The 13,272-nt window shown below is 52.8% G+C and overlaps 1 protein-coding gene across 1 annotated transcript in view; it reads right to left on the bottom strand.

Moving 5' to 3' along the window:
* Positions 1–995: 995 nt before the first annotated feature.
* Positions 996–13,272, bottom strand: part of LRRC74A (leucine rich repeat containing 74A) — a gene marked incomplete at both ends in the record, with an annotated part of 58,204 nt that continues 45,927 nt past the window's right edge. Inside the window, 2 exon segments of the mRNA XM_082618791.1 lie at positions 996–1,191; positions 12,687–12,769. Of these exon segments, the coding sequence (XP_082474917.1) occupies positions 996–1,191; positions 12,687–12,769 (279 nt within the window).

The following is a 13,272-nucleotide window of genomic DNA, read 5'->3' as shown; positions in this document are numbered from 1 at the left end:
AGGCAGTCGCGGGGAAAGGCCAGGTCCAGAGGGACCACGGCTGTGCCCTGGCAGCCCCTCAGCCCACAGCCTGGGCGAGACACTCCTGCCTACAGCCTCATCCCCAGGCTCCCGCCAGTCTCAGGGACGAGAAAGCCCACCAACCTGCAGTTAGGGTGCACTTAGGGCTTGGCGAGGGGCCCAAGCAGTCGGTGTGCAGGTTCCCATGGATTCTCACAAAAGCCATAGGAGGTAGGTGCTCTTATTATAAGTGAGAGTCGGATTAGCTGGGAAGCGGGTTCCCGGCCACAGGGCTGCCCCGTTTTCCCCCGCGCTGCCCTTCCTTTGCGGAAGTCATCGTGGTGGCAACGTCTGGGTGTCTGTCTGTTCAACGTGCGCCTCTCTGATCGGGCTTAAGCTCCACGTCACTGAGTAGCGCTGCCCTTTGAATTCACATGTGGCCCATGGCACACACAGGGCCTGGCACATAGTAAGACCCCCATAAAGAACAAGGGAAGGAAGGAAGCAGGGGGTTGAGTCAGGATGGCAACACAGGTTGGCCTGACGTCCAGCCCACACCCCTACCACGTGGCTGCACTGCCTCCGTCTAACCCGCTCTCCCTTGACATACTTCTGCTGGGCCAGAGTAGGGCCGGAAGGGGCCCTGCATCCTCCCAGGCTGGGAAGGGGGCGGGACTGAGTTTGGCTCCGTGAAGGGAGTCACCCTGTCCACGCCCCATCAGGGGTCCTTACCACTGAGGCTCTGGGGAGGCTCTCCTTCATGGGAGACCCCACTGGGCTGGCTGGTTCCTGACAGATTTACTGTGAGGGCTGGGGAGGCAGGGAGTGTGTCACCAGGGAGGTCTCTTCTGGAAGAAACACCTGTGTTGATCTCCCGGTGAGCAATCCAGTCCTCAGCCTTCCCGGTGCCCTTGGAACACCATAGGGTTCTTTCTGATTCCAGAGTTTGGCTGGAGCCGCAGCCTCGGGGCCAGTACTCCTGCCGTCTGGAGCATCTATGGGTATTCACCGTAGACGTGTTTGCAGTGGGCACTGCCAGGCTGCCGGGCGGTGTGTCTGCTGGAACCGTTCTCGGGAAACCCCACGGCTGGGCCGCTGAGAGCAAGGATCTGTTCACTCTTTCTCCCATCCTTTGACTGGATCCACTCAATATCTCTGAGGTCCCCCCCCAACTCTGCCCCAGGCACGGTGCTAAGCATGGAGAGCCATGCGTGGACAGCTCAGCCCAGACTCCAGGGGCTGACAGTCCAGTTGGGGAGGGCCATGTGTCACCAGTGGACCTGCAGAGTGATGGCAAGCGCAGGGAATCTGGGGAGGGTGGCCGGTACCTCCCAGGAGGCTTTGGGTTGCACGTACCTCAGAGGGTGGAGCCCTGCTGAGAGGTTGGATATTTAGTGGCCACGCCCCTATCCCTTTCTTCTGTCACCTTTGCCCTCAGCCCACCTGTGCTCCACTCGTCCCGCCCACTTCCACACACTGTTCTTGGGAAAGGCTTGGGGGTGAGTCTTTTTGGCTTGGCCACTTTCCTCAACTACCTTCCAGAAACCCCCATTCTGGGGCCCCCTCTTCCTCACTAGTCTCTCCCCCTTGGTCCCCTCTGCTGGTTCTTCTTCTCACAGACCTCACTAAGGATTCTGGAGCCCCCCAGGACTCAGGCCTTTGTCCCTTCACTTCCCCCTGCACTCAGACCCTCAGGGACCTCACCTGGTCTTGTGACATTCAATATTATCTATATAACGTCCAGGACTTGCAAACACACCCCCGTCCAGACCCCTCCTCCAAGCCCAGGCTTGGACTCCAACACCGGCTCCATTCCCCTCTGCAATGTCTAATAGACATGCCTAAACTAATTCCCAGTTTTCTCTCTCTCCACCCCCGACACCCAAATCTGCTCCAGCAGAGTTCCCCTCAGCCAGCTCAGTGATGAGACTTCATTCCTCCAGCTGCTGGGGGTCTGAGCCTGGGGACCACGTGATGCCTCTCTTTCTTGCACAGCCAGTGCCCCACCTGATGGGGAGCATGGTTGGTGCCACCTTTAGACACGTCCAGGTCCGCCCACACCCATCACCCCACCAATTCCTCCTTCAGCTCTTGCCTCCCATCATTGCAACAGTCTCTCAGTGGATTTTCCTGATCCCGCCTTTCAATCCCTAAAATTTTTTTTTTTCAATTTGTGGGGTTTTGTTTGTTTGTTTGTTTTAATTACTTATTTATTTTTGGCTGCATTGGGTCTTCGCTGCTGCGCGCGGGGGGGCTACTCTTCATTGTGGGGCTCTGGCTTCTCGTTGTGGTGGCTTCTCTTGTTGCAGAACACAGGCTCTAGGAGCACAGGCTTCAGTAGTCATGGCATGCACGCTCAGTAGTTGCGGCACACAGGCTTAGCCGCTCCGCGGCATGTGGGATCTTCCCAGACCAGGGATCGAACCTGTGTCCCCTGCATTGGCAGGCGGATTACCAACCACTGCGCCACCAGGGAAGTCCCACCTAAAGTCTATTCTTTTTTTTTTTTTCAATTTTTTTTTGCAGTACCCGGGCCTCTCACTGCTGTGGCCTCTACCGCTGCGGAGCACAGGCTCCAGACGGGCAGGCCCAGCAGCCATGGCTCACGGGCCCAGCTGCTCCGTGGCATGTGGGATCCTCCCGGACCAAGGCATGAACCCATGTCCCCCACATCGGCAGGCGGACTCTCAACCACTGCGCCACCAGGGAAGCCCTAAAGCCTATTCTTAACACAGCAGCCAGAACACCCTTTTCAAAGATGTCAGAGTCTGGCCCTCCTCTGCCCCAAACCCTGCAAGGGCCCATCTCACTCACACCCACGTTGCCCACAGGCCTCAAGGCCCCACTTGATCGGGCCCTGCTCCAACCTCACCTCCCGCCATGCTCTCCTTCCCTCTCTGCTCCAGCCTTGGGCTGCCTTACCGACCCTCAGAGGCCCCAGGCTGGCTCCTGTCCTGGGACCTGTGCTCAGCCTGAAGAGCTCTTCCCCCAGATCCACATGGCTCTCCCTCACTGCCTTCAAGCTGTTGCTCAGATACCACCCCTCACCCGTTTAAAATCATAACTTCCCCCACCCCTAGCAATGACCCTCCTGAACCACCATACGCCGCTCTATTTTTTCGCCCATAGTACTATTATCTTCTAACACTGTATATGATTCACTTATTTATTATATTTATTACTTGTGGGCAGTCTCTTCCTGCTAGAATGTAAACGCTGTGTAAAGGATGGGTTTTATCGTTTTTATTCATTAATGTATCCCAAACATACCCACAACAGCACCAGACACATAGTAAGCCCTTAATAAATGTTTATTGAATTTAATTGAAGTCACTTACACTTTAGTGTAAATAAATGTACATGTTTTCCCTCCCCCTTACACTGTAAGTTTTTCCCCACTGATCCAAGAAGGGTTTTTCCCCTGCATCACAGCACTCTTGGGAAAAGTATTTGTCGGGGGCGGGGGGGCTGTGAGTTTTATGGTCTTGAAATAACCCTGAGTGGATGGAGGACCCACGGTGGAGCCAGGACTCATGGAAGGAGAAGCCGGGAGAGCTGCCTGCCGCCTCCCAAAAGGCAGGGTGTGGAGGTGGCAGCCTCTTGGGTGTGACAGAGAGAAGCGACAGCGCCTCACGCGTGTTCACGGTGTGACTACAAGTGGTCGCTCCAAGGACAGCGGTGAGGAGGGAGGTGCAGAGAACCAGACAAGGGCGGGTCCTCGGGATTGAGTCCTCCAGCCCGTTTTCATGGCCAGATGGGCCCAGGAAGCAAACCGGACTCTGCATCAGCAAGGAGTCTGTTCTCTGCAGGACGACCTGCAGAAGCTACTCAGAGGGGCCCCCTTGCAAGGCCACGGGGTGGATTTGATGTTTATGCCATTGTCAGCTTTTTAAAATGTATCATTTATTGTGATTTTTTTCTTCATTCTAAATATACATCCACTTTCTATACCTAACATTATATTTGTAAATTTGTATATATATATATATATATATATATATATATATATTTTTTTTTTTTTTTTTTTAAAGAGGGTCCCCAGATTGTATAAGCTCAGGCTCCAAGAACCTGCATCTTCCCCTAAGGGGGCAGATTGAGGGTTCTGGCCCGGGCTCCCCTGGTGTCGCTGAAGCCAGCTGCATTGCTGCCTTTTTCAGGTACCTAATAATTCGATTTCCCTGAGCCAGTTTGGAGTCCTGTTTTCTTAGAGCTGAAGCCGCTGTGTGGAGTCAGAGGACTTGTGGGATTGGAGCGCCCTCTGCTGTAAAAATCGAGGTACAGCCGGGAGAGCGGTACACGCCAGGAGTGGCTGTATTGAAACCCCACTGTTAGGATTCTGGCAAGAAAGCAAGCGACGGGCTTCCCTGGTGGCGCAGTGGTTGAGAGTCCGCCTGCCAATGCAGGGGACATGGGTTCGTGCCCCGGTCCAGGAAGATCCCACATGCCGCGGAGCGCCTGGGCCCGTGAGCCATGACTGCTGAGCCTGCGCGTCCGGAGCCTGTGCTCCGCAACGGGAGAGGCCACAACAGTGAGAAGCCCGCGTACAACAACAACAAAAAAAAAAAAAAAAAAAGAAAGCAGGCGAGTCTGTACGCAGGCAAGCCCCTCCTGTTGGGCATGGACACGTTCACGTACACACACCACGTCCTATAATTCAAATGTGAGCATGCTTTTGTGTACACGTGTTCCATTTCCACTGCACCTGGGGTAACACCACCTGGGGTCGGCTGCAGTGCCATCCTGACCCTAACGTCCCGGAGGCAGCATCTGACTCCACAGGTTAAGGGCTCGGTCCCCCACAGACTGCTCCCACTTTTCTGCCAGCTACAAGTGGGGTTCCCCCAGGACACCTGCACTCCTGACTAGCCAGCTACAAAGTAGGGGGTTCCCATCACACTCCTCAGGTTTGGTAATTCACTGCAATGACTCACAGAACTCACTGGAAGTGCTATATGGATGCCGGCAGTTTTATTATAAAGGTTATGACTCAGGAGCAGCCACATGAAGACATGCAGGGCGAGATCTGGGAGGGAGGCAGAACTTCTGTGCCCTCTGCCTGTGGAGTGGAGGCAAGTCGCCTCCCAGGAAGCTCGCCTGGGCCCTGGTGCCCAGCGTTTTCATTGGGGTTTCATTACTTTTCATTACGCAGGCATGACTGATTGCACACTGGCTAGGGAGTGAGCTCAGTCTCCAGTTCCCTGTCCTTCTGTTGGCTGAAAGTCCCAACATCTGCTTACATGGTTGGTGTTTCCAGGAAGCTGTCTAGGTAGGGGTCTACCCTGGGTCACCTCGTTAGCATCACGAAGACACTCCTGTCACTCAGGAAATCCCGAGGGTTTTGAGGCACATGCCAGGAACTGGGAAAAAGACCTGTTATGCTCTTGATTATACGGTAGCACGTGGACGCAGGCACAAGGGCTAGTCTCATTCATCCTGGGCACGCAGAAACAAGTCAGCTCCACCCCAGCTCATCCATAGACCCCCTAAGAGGTGGCAAAACAACACAGCAGCCCCCCCAGGGGTCACACCACTGTTCCTTCTTAAAAGGCCCTGCTGAGCCCCAGAGAAGCCCCCTCCATCCCACACCACCCTCGGTTTCCCTTCCCCTCCAGGATGTCTGCTTCCTGGAGGAGAGCTGTTTCTTTCCTCTAGTTCAAGGCCACTGGTTGGCAGCCAGTGTTTAGGACACAGGCTTGCCTTGCCAATCATTGTTTTCTTTTGTTTAGAACCAAACCAAGCAAAACCAATCCCAAGCCCCTGCTTGGCAAGGCAGCCTGGTCCCCTGAGGACACTGCAGCTGCCACTGCAGCCACATACCAGAGGCTGCAGCGTGTAATGATGACCTGCAGGTCTGGCAACCAGAACCACGCCCACCAGCGTCACCGCTGCCACTGCTCAGGGACTCCATCCAGCTGCAAAGCCACAGCTGCTGGAGGAAGTTCTCCGTGGTCCTTGCTTCTTTGGAGGCTGGCTCCTGAACTGAGCCCAGAGACTGTGTGTCTGGTGTAGGCATGAGCTTACGTCCCAGCTGCAAGTCCCAGCTGCCCCTCTCAGGACCTGTAAGCTGGGGCACTCCCAGCCCAGGAAGGGGATTCAGACCTCAGGAGCCAAGAAAAAGGCCAGATGTCCACTGCACCCCCGGCATTGCCCACACAGTGCTGCTGGACCCTGGCCCTCCCACCTCCCTCCGATTTTTAAGATTCTGGGCAAATTCTTTCGATTTCATGCAAGTTTTAAGCCAAAGCCCAAGGTTGGAATGCCTCCCACGGTGTTTCAAAGACCCAGTAGTTGGGTGTTCCAAAGATGGCTGCTAAGGGCTTCCCTGGTGGTGCAGTGGTTGAGAGTCCGCCTGCCGATGCAGGGGACACGGGTTCGTGCCCTGGTCTGGGAGGATCCCACATGCTGCGGAACGGCTGGGCCCGTGAGCCATGGCCGCTGAGCCTGTGCGTCCGGAGCCTGTGCTCCGCAACGGGAGAGGCCACAACAGTGAGAGGCCCGCGTACCACTTAAAAAAAAAAAAAAAAAAAGATGGCTGCTCAGTTTGGCCCCTAACACCCTCCTGGACCTCAATCTCCCTGCACTTCTCCCTCATAGGAGAGGAACTCCACTGGCGTGAGGTCATGCTTACATTAAGCACTTACTGTGTGCCAGGCCTGGGGCTCAGTGTTTCACATGCAACTCTAAGGGGGCAGGGGTACCATTATCATCAATATATACAGATAAGAAAATTGAGATTCAGGGAGGTTGAGTGACTAGCTCAAGGTCACAGAGCTGATCATTGGTGGAGCCAGACAGAATTCAAACCGAGAACTGTCGAATGACAGAATTTGCATGCTTAACCACTTTATGGTTCTGGCACACAGAGATATTCCACACTCTTCCTTCTCATCTCCCATCTTACCTCCCCTGGCTCAATTTCTGAGCAACATAGGGGGCAGGGAGGGCACACCAACCTGACCTTGAGAATTCAGTCACAGAGCATCATCAACTCTGCCTTCGCTTCCCTCCCCACTGGCCAGTCCAGCCTGGCCTGGAGCTCATGCTTGCTTATCAATTGAGTCATTTTTCTGTTTCTTACAGAAACGATGTAAACAGAGAAAGTGCATTTAAACTTCTCCCTGTAGATACAAAGCTGCACAGAAGCCACAGAGGGGCAGGGGAGCACAGTGGTTAAGACCTCAGGGAACCAGGGTCATATTGCCTGGGTCTGCATCTCAGCCTTGCTGCTTACTAGCAGAAGACTTTGGGCGAGATGCTTAACTTCTCCATGCCTGCGTTTCCCCAGCTGTAAAATGGGGATGATTACATACCTCACTGCATAGGGTCCCTGTGAGGATGCATAGAGTTAGTGCACATATATCAGGAGAAAACCATAATTCGAAAAGATATATGCACCCCAATGTTCATTGCAACACTATTTACAATAGCCAAGACATGGAAGCAACCTAAATATCCATCGACAGAGGAGTGGATAAAGAAGATGTGGTATATATATACACAATGGAATATTACTCAGCCATAAAAAAGAATAAAATATTGCCATTTGCAGCAACTTGGATGGATCTAGAGATTGTCATACTAAGTGAAGTAAGTCAGACAAAGAAAAACAAATAACATATGATATCACTTGTGTGTGGAATCTTAAAAAAATGGTACAAATGAACTTATTTACAAAACAGAAATAGACTCACAGATGTAGAAAACCAGGCGTGAAAGGGAGGGGAGAGGGATAAATTGGGAGATTGGGATTGACATATACACACTACTATATATAAAATAGGTAACTCATAAGGACCTACTGTATAGCACAGGGAACTCTACTCAGTACTCTGTAATGACCTGTATGGGAAAAGAATCTAAAAAAGAGTGGATATATGTATATGTAGATATGTATATGTATATATGTAACAGATTCACTTTGCTGTACACCTGAAACTAACACAACACTGTAAATCAACTAAACTCCAATAAAAATTAAAACAAAACAAAGAGTTAGTGCACAAAGCCAAACTGAGCTGGGCATGGAAGGAGGGCATGCCCAGGGTACCATTCCCCTGCACTGCAGCTGACCCCCTTTGGTGCTGGGCTCATGGGCCAGCACCTCTGGGCCATCTTTGACCTGACAGCCCCTCCTCCTCCTTCAAGGCCCCTCTCCCTCCGCCTTGGTCTTCAGCTCCTGCTGGGGTCCTCCTGCCTGCAGCCTCCTGACATGGCAAGCTGATAAAGCACGACTCAGCCCATTGTCAGGGGGTGTGTTCCTTGTGCAGTCCCCTCACCCGATGGAGCAGGCCTCCTCTGTAGTCTGGCCCAGCCCCAGGGTGGGCTGGCTGAGGGAGGGGACTGAATGTTTATGGAGATTGTGCTAAGTACCGGAGTGCGGTGTAGCTGTGAGTGACTTTGATTCATAATGAGGACACCAAGCCTTGGACAGGTCTGCCCAGGTGTCAGGCTGCTAGACCCTTTGGGGCTCTGATTTCATGTCAGGTCCCGTGGGGGCAGAAGTTTGGGAGATCAGGGAAAGTGCATAGGAAGGACTGCAAAGCCGTCTGATGGGAGCATAACCTTCAGGTGGATTTTGGAGCTGACGTGACACCTAGTGGCCACAAGTAGAAACTACTCCACAGTTGGGCAGGTTCCAGGGCAACCGCAGACAGGCAGGGTTTTGGCTGGGCCTACGTGATGGGGGGTGGCAAGTGTCAAGGGGTGGCCTGGAGGGTCGGGGATGGTGGCTTCCCCATAGCTCCATCATTCCCTCAAAGCTACCCAAACAAAAAATAACATTTGATGAGAAAATGTGCTGCTTTTTCTATTTTCTATTAAAGATGAATAAAAGCATCTTGAGAAAACTTGCTGTTTTTATTGATCCCTAATCTACAGTCCATAACAAATTTTGATACTTCATAGCATAATATTCTTTAGGGTTCCACCCAGACATCAGTAATTACTGAATGCTCAGTTATGAGCATGGACTTGATGGAGAATTTTATAGATTATAATAAACTTAAAAGACAGGCTCCCTGACTTCAAGGGGATTTGATTTATTTGGGGAGTCAGAGCAAAGACATCTACATATGCTGATGAGTAGGGTGGACGTGAGTTTCAGCTCACAAACTCTTTATTGCATTTCTTTATTTTCTTTTCATCATCTTAATTTTGACAGAGTCCATACAACCGTCCAATGAAAATTCAACTTCAAGTTAAGACTTTGAATAAGGGAAGGGAGGGGAAATATGCTGTGGGGAGGGGGGCACAGATTATTTCAAATAATGATTCTGCCAGGAGTGAGAAGTCTTAGCATCACCTCCACCCTCGATGAAGAAACGAAGTGAAACCTGAGGGCTGGTGCCTTGATTCCCAGATGCCATTCCAGCACTTCACTGGTGTTCCAAAGTGTGGGCTCCTGGGCACCCCCAAACTCTCCCAGCTTTCCACCACTTGCCCAAGACAATTGCCAAGTGAATGAGGTTTTTCATTTCACAGGTATTTTTTATTGAGCACTTACTATGAGCAGGCACTCTGCAGGTGCAAAGGAGGCGCACTAGGCAGTTCCTGCCCTTGTCCATCCTAAGGATGACTGGCGAGGTTAATCAAAATCCTGATGGTACCTATTCCCCACACCTGCTCATCATATGCTGTTCTTGGCTAAACCTTCTCATCTTTTGCTAAGCTCCTCATGCCTCCGCAGTTTTCCAAGGAATTTTACAAAGAAATGCAGAATGGCAGATCCCTAGAACAGATGGGGATCCCTTTTTTCAGCTGTCCCACTTTTCGGGTGGAACCATGAGGCTCCAAGTTCAGGTGGCCAGCTCATGCCGGGTCACGGCTAGATGCCAGTTCTCTGTCTCTTGCCCTGGGCTCTCTCCACGTGACCCCCTGGCATTTGCTTCTAAAGGCCCCTGTCCTCATTTCCTGAGCATCTGTTCCCTCTGCCACTGCCTCCTGAATCTCAGCAATCTCCACTTGACACCGTTTACGAGCACTGTGATGACTGCTTTTGTGCACTGACCTTCTCCCCACTGCTCTCTTCCACCACCTAGCAACCCCACGCTCTCCCAATTTGTTCTTTTGGCGCTTAATGAGGCCACCAAGGACGTGCCCCCTAAAACAGGAGGGTGCTCCCTGGGGGGAAGGGCATGCCACAAGCAGCCCGGAGACCCAAGCTAGACTTTATTGCCTCGCTCACAGCCTTGGTGTCTTTCCGCCGAGGTTTCAGCCAGCTCTCCGCCTCGTCCCAGCCACCAGCCAACGTGCCAGGAGTTCTCTGTCACTGAGACTTCTTTCCAGACCAGACGCGTTGCTATGGCTTCGTCATTTTCAAGAAACTGGTTTGAAAGGTAAGGGGATAATGCTGAGCACCAACGTAGCCTCGTGGCTGATCGACAAGAGCGTTTGGACAGGCTCGAGCCCAAGCGAGACCATGTGTAAACCCATCTCTCATCTCGGCAGAGTGTTGAACGTGGAGAGGTTCGGCGTGGGCACAGGGATGGGGATGGGTTTACGCTGTCGGCAGGGCTTCGGTAGCAGATTTAAGTTTAGAATGTGCACACGCTCATCCTGGGTCTGAGCCACCCAGCCCATGTTAGAGAAACACACGTGTGCAAACACAACATGCAAAAGAATGTTGGCGACTGATGATTACGTGTAGTAGCAAAACACTGGCAATCACTTAAATGTCCATAAAAGGAAAGTCTCTTTCTGCACTATGAAATACCATGTAGCAGTTAAAAAGGCTGAGATAGATCTAAACATGCCAACATGGACAGTTCACCAAGGCACATTGTAAGGCAAAGCAAATTCAGAGGAATGTGACAGTATGATTCTATTTCTGATAAATAAGAAGCTGTGTGTGTGTGCGCACGTGTGTGTGTGTGAGGGTAAAACGATATAATAGTAAAACACATGTGTACTCTGAGCCTACCACCTGCCAGGTAATGTTCTAAGTGCTTCATAGGCATTAACTCATTTAATCCTTAAAAGCTCCCAGCACCATAGGTACTATTATTAGCCCCATATACAGATGGGTAAACTGAGGCACAGGGAGGTTGGGTAAATTGCCCAAGGTTCCACAGGAGTGGAGTTGGGATTGGAACTCAGGTGGCCTGGTCCTAGAGTCCCTGTTTTTAACACTCAGAGAACACTCACTCACACACTCACACACACACACACACACACACACACTTGATTGCAAGTACGTGGGAAAAGCTATGGAAACGCGGACCTGGGATTGTTCACGAGCGCCCTCTGGGAGGCGGCAGGGGCTGTGGGGGCAGGTAACAGAGGCCCTTCACTTTCTCCCTAGTATACTTCTGTGGATGTAGAATTTTTACAAGTAGACATTATTTGTACCAAAAAATGACAATGAAAAAATCATGCAACAGTAAAAATGACCACCCTGCTCTTCAACTGGAGCCAACAGAGCTGCAGTGTGTGACCTGAGGGGAACCTGAGGTGCCCACAAGAGCTCCCCACCTGGGTCCTGAGACCCCAGTTCTGCCTCTCCAGGGCCACGTGCCCTCATCTGCAAAGCTGGAGGGTTGCTGGACCTGGACCCAGTCTCCTGACCTCTGCCTTGTGCTCTTCCCCACCAGCGTCCCAAGGAACAGGAGGCCGTACTTCAGGGAGGGCAGGCGGGGAGGTCCAGGACACAGGCACAGAGTAGGGGGGCCCGGGTGGAGTACAAGCCTGAGCCACCCTGCGGGTGTCGGGGGTGCTTGCCGGATGATGGTGTCGTTCCTGGATGACAGCACCATGTGCCAGCCCCTTATGTGCGGTGTCTCCACTTGATTCTTATGAAACTCTCTCGGGTGCTGTGGTTATCACCCCATTCTAAAGACGTGGAGACTGAAAGCTCTGCGCATGGCCGCACCCTTACTAGCTAGAGCAGGGTTGCCGCTGGGTCAGTCTGTGCGGTGGCTTCTCCACACATGAGAGATGCTGATGGGGGCAAGGACGGAGGTAGTGGGAGAAGGCTGTGGGGCAGGACCAGATGGGGGCCTCCTCTGAGAGACCCCTTAGGGATTCCATGAGACAGCAAGCCGCAGGGCCTTATGGACCAACCTGCAGACCAGCGGGGTCCGGGGACCACGCAGACCGGGGTGCTAAGGCCACAGCTGCCCTTTCCGGCCACAAGCACTGGCTCTGTTTTCCTCCTCTGAAGCTCCGATCCTTATTCACAGCATGGGCATGATGCTAGTGCCCGTTGGGCGCGGTGAGAATTCAGGCACCCGTCTGGCGACCGGTGGAGCACTTGGCACGTGGTAAGGGCTCATGGATGTCGGTTGCTGTTACGACCATTATCATGGTCCTTTCCGATCTCTTCAAGGAGTTCAGCCTAAGTCATAACCTGCCTGGTTGCCTAAACTCCAGCAGCGTTGAAAGACCTGCAGTTCCTCAGTGCACCATGCTGGCCCACACTTCGGGCTTGGTACTCGCTGTCCTCTGTCCTCTTGTCTGTCTGTGTGACACCCCCTTCCCCCCAGTGATACCTCCTCTTTGGGCCACTGTGATACCTGTACATGCCCCCAACTGCCCCTCTCATCACACCAGGGCCTAACCATTTGCTGCTTGTGTCACCTCCTATCTGCTCCAGGGTGGCCCCAGGAGCCAGGATGCCTTAGAGGGAAACGGGGGCCTGCCCAGGGCAGAAGGGTAGCCCAGATAGGGCCAGACGGCGGGGCTGGGCTGACCTGAAGTCCACCACATCTGTCTTCTCACCCAGCTTCTTTATCAGCTCCCTGACTTGGTACCGGTTTATGGGGACCTTGTTCTGCTGAGGAAGCAGATAGAACATGCAAGTCAGTGGAGCTCTCTGCTGCCCCCAGACCTCTCCCGTCTCTCACACACACACACACACACACACACACCCCACAATGCCTCACTGCCCTTGGGACCACGGCTGGCAACAGTTTCCTCAGTTCAGAAGAAACTGAACCCACACCATGCAGGGCAGGAATAAGCGTCCCCGCCCATGTTCGTGGGTCACTGCCCAGACTCCAGAGCCTCTCTTTTCTCTGGGGAGCAATAGGGGTGAAGGAGATGGGGATCCAGCTGGAGTAGGCGGCGACTTTGCAGCATGGGAAGTTCATCCTTATCTCCCTGCTACCGAGTCTGGCCAGCCCTCTTCACCACGGGCCTGGCACCGAGGGTCTTATCCCCCAACCTGGGCTCCCATGAAGTCCTATTCTTGCAGGGCCTGTCCTTCCTAGGGCTGCCCTGGTGACAGACCTCTTCATGCTTGCATTTCAGGGGGCCCTCAGCACCTCCATCATACCC

The sequence above is a fragment of the Mesoplodon mirus genome (assembly GCF_964341445.2).
Source record: "Mesoplodon mirus genome assembly, chromosome: 4".
In the NCBI taxonomy this organism is placed as follows: domain Eukaryota; kingdom Metazoa; phylum Chordata; class Mammalia; order Artiodactyla; family Ziphiidae; genus Mesoplodon; species Mesoplodon mirus.
Note: the sequence above shows the minus strand (reverse complement) of the source record. Positions and strands in the feature narration are given on the sequence as shown.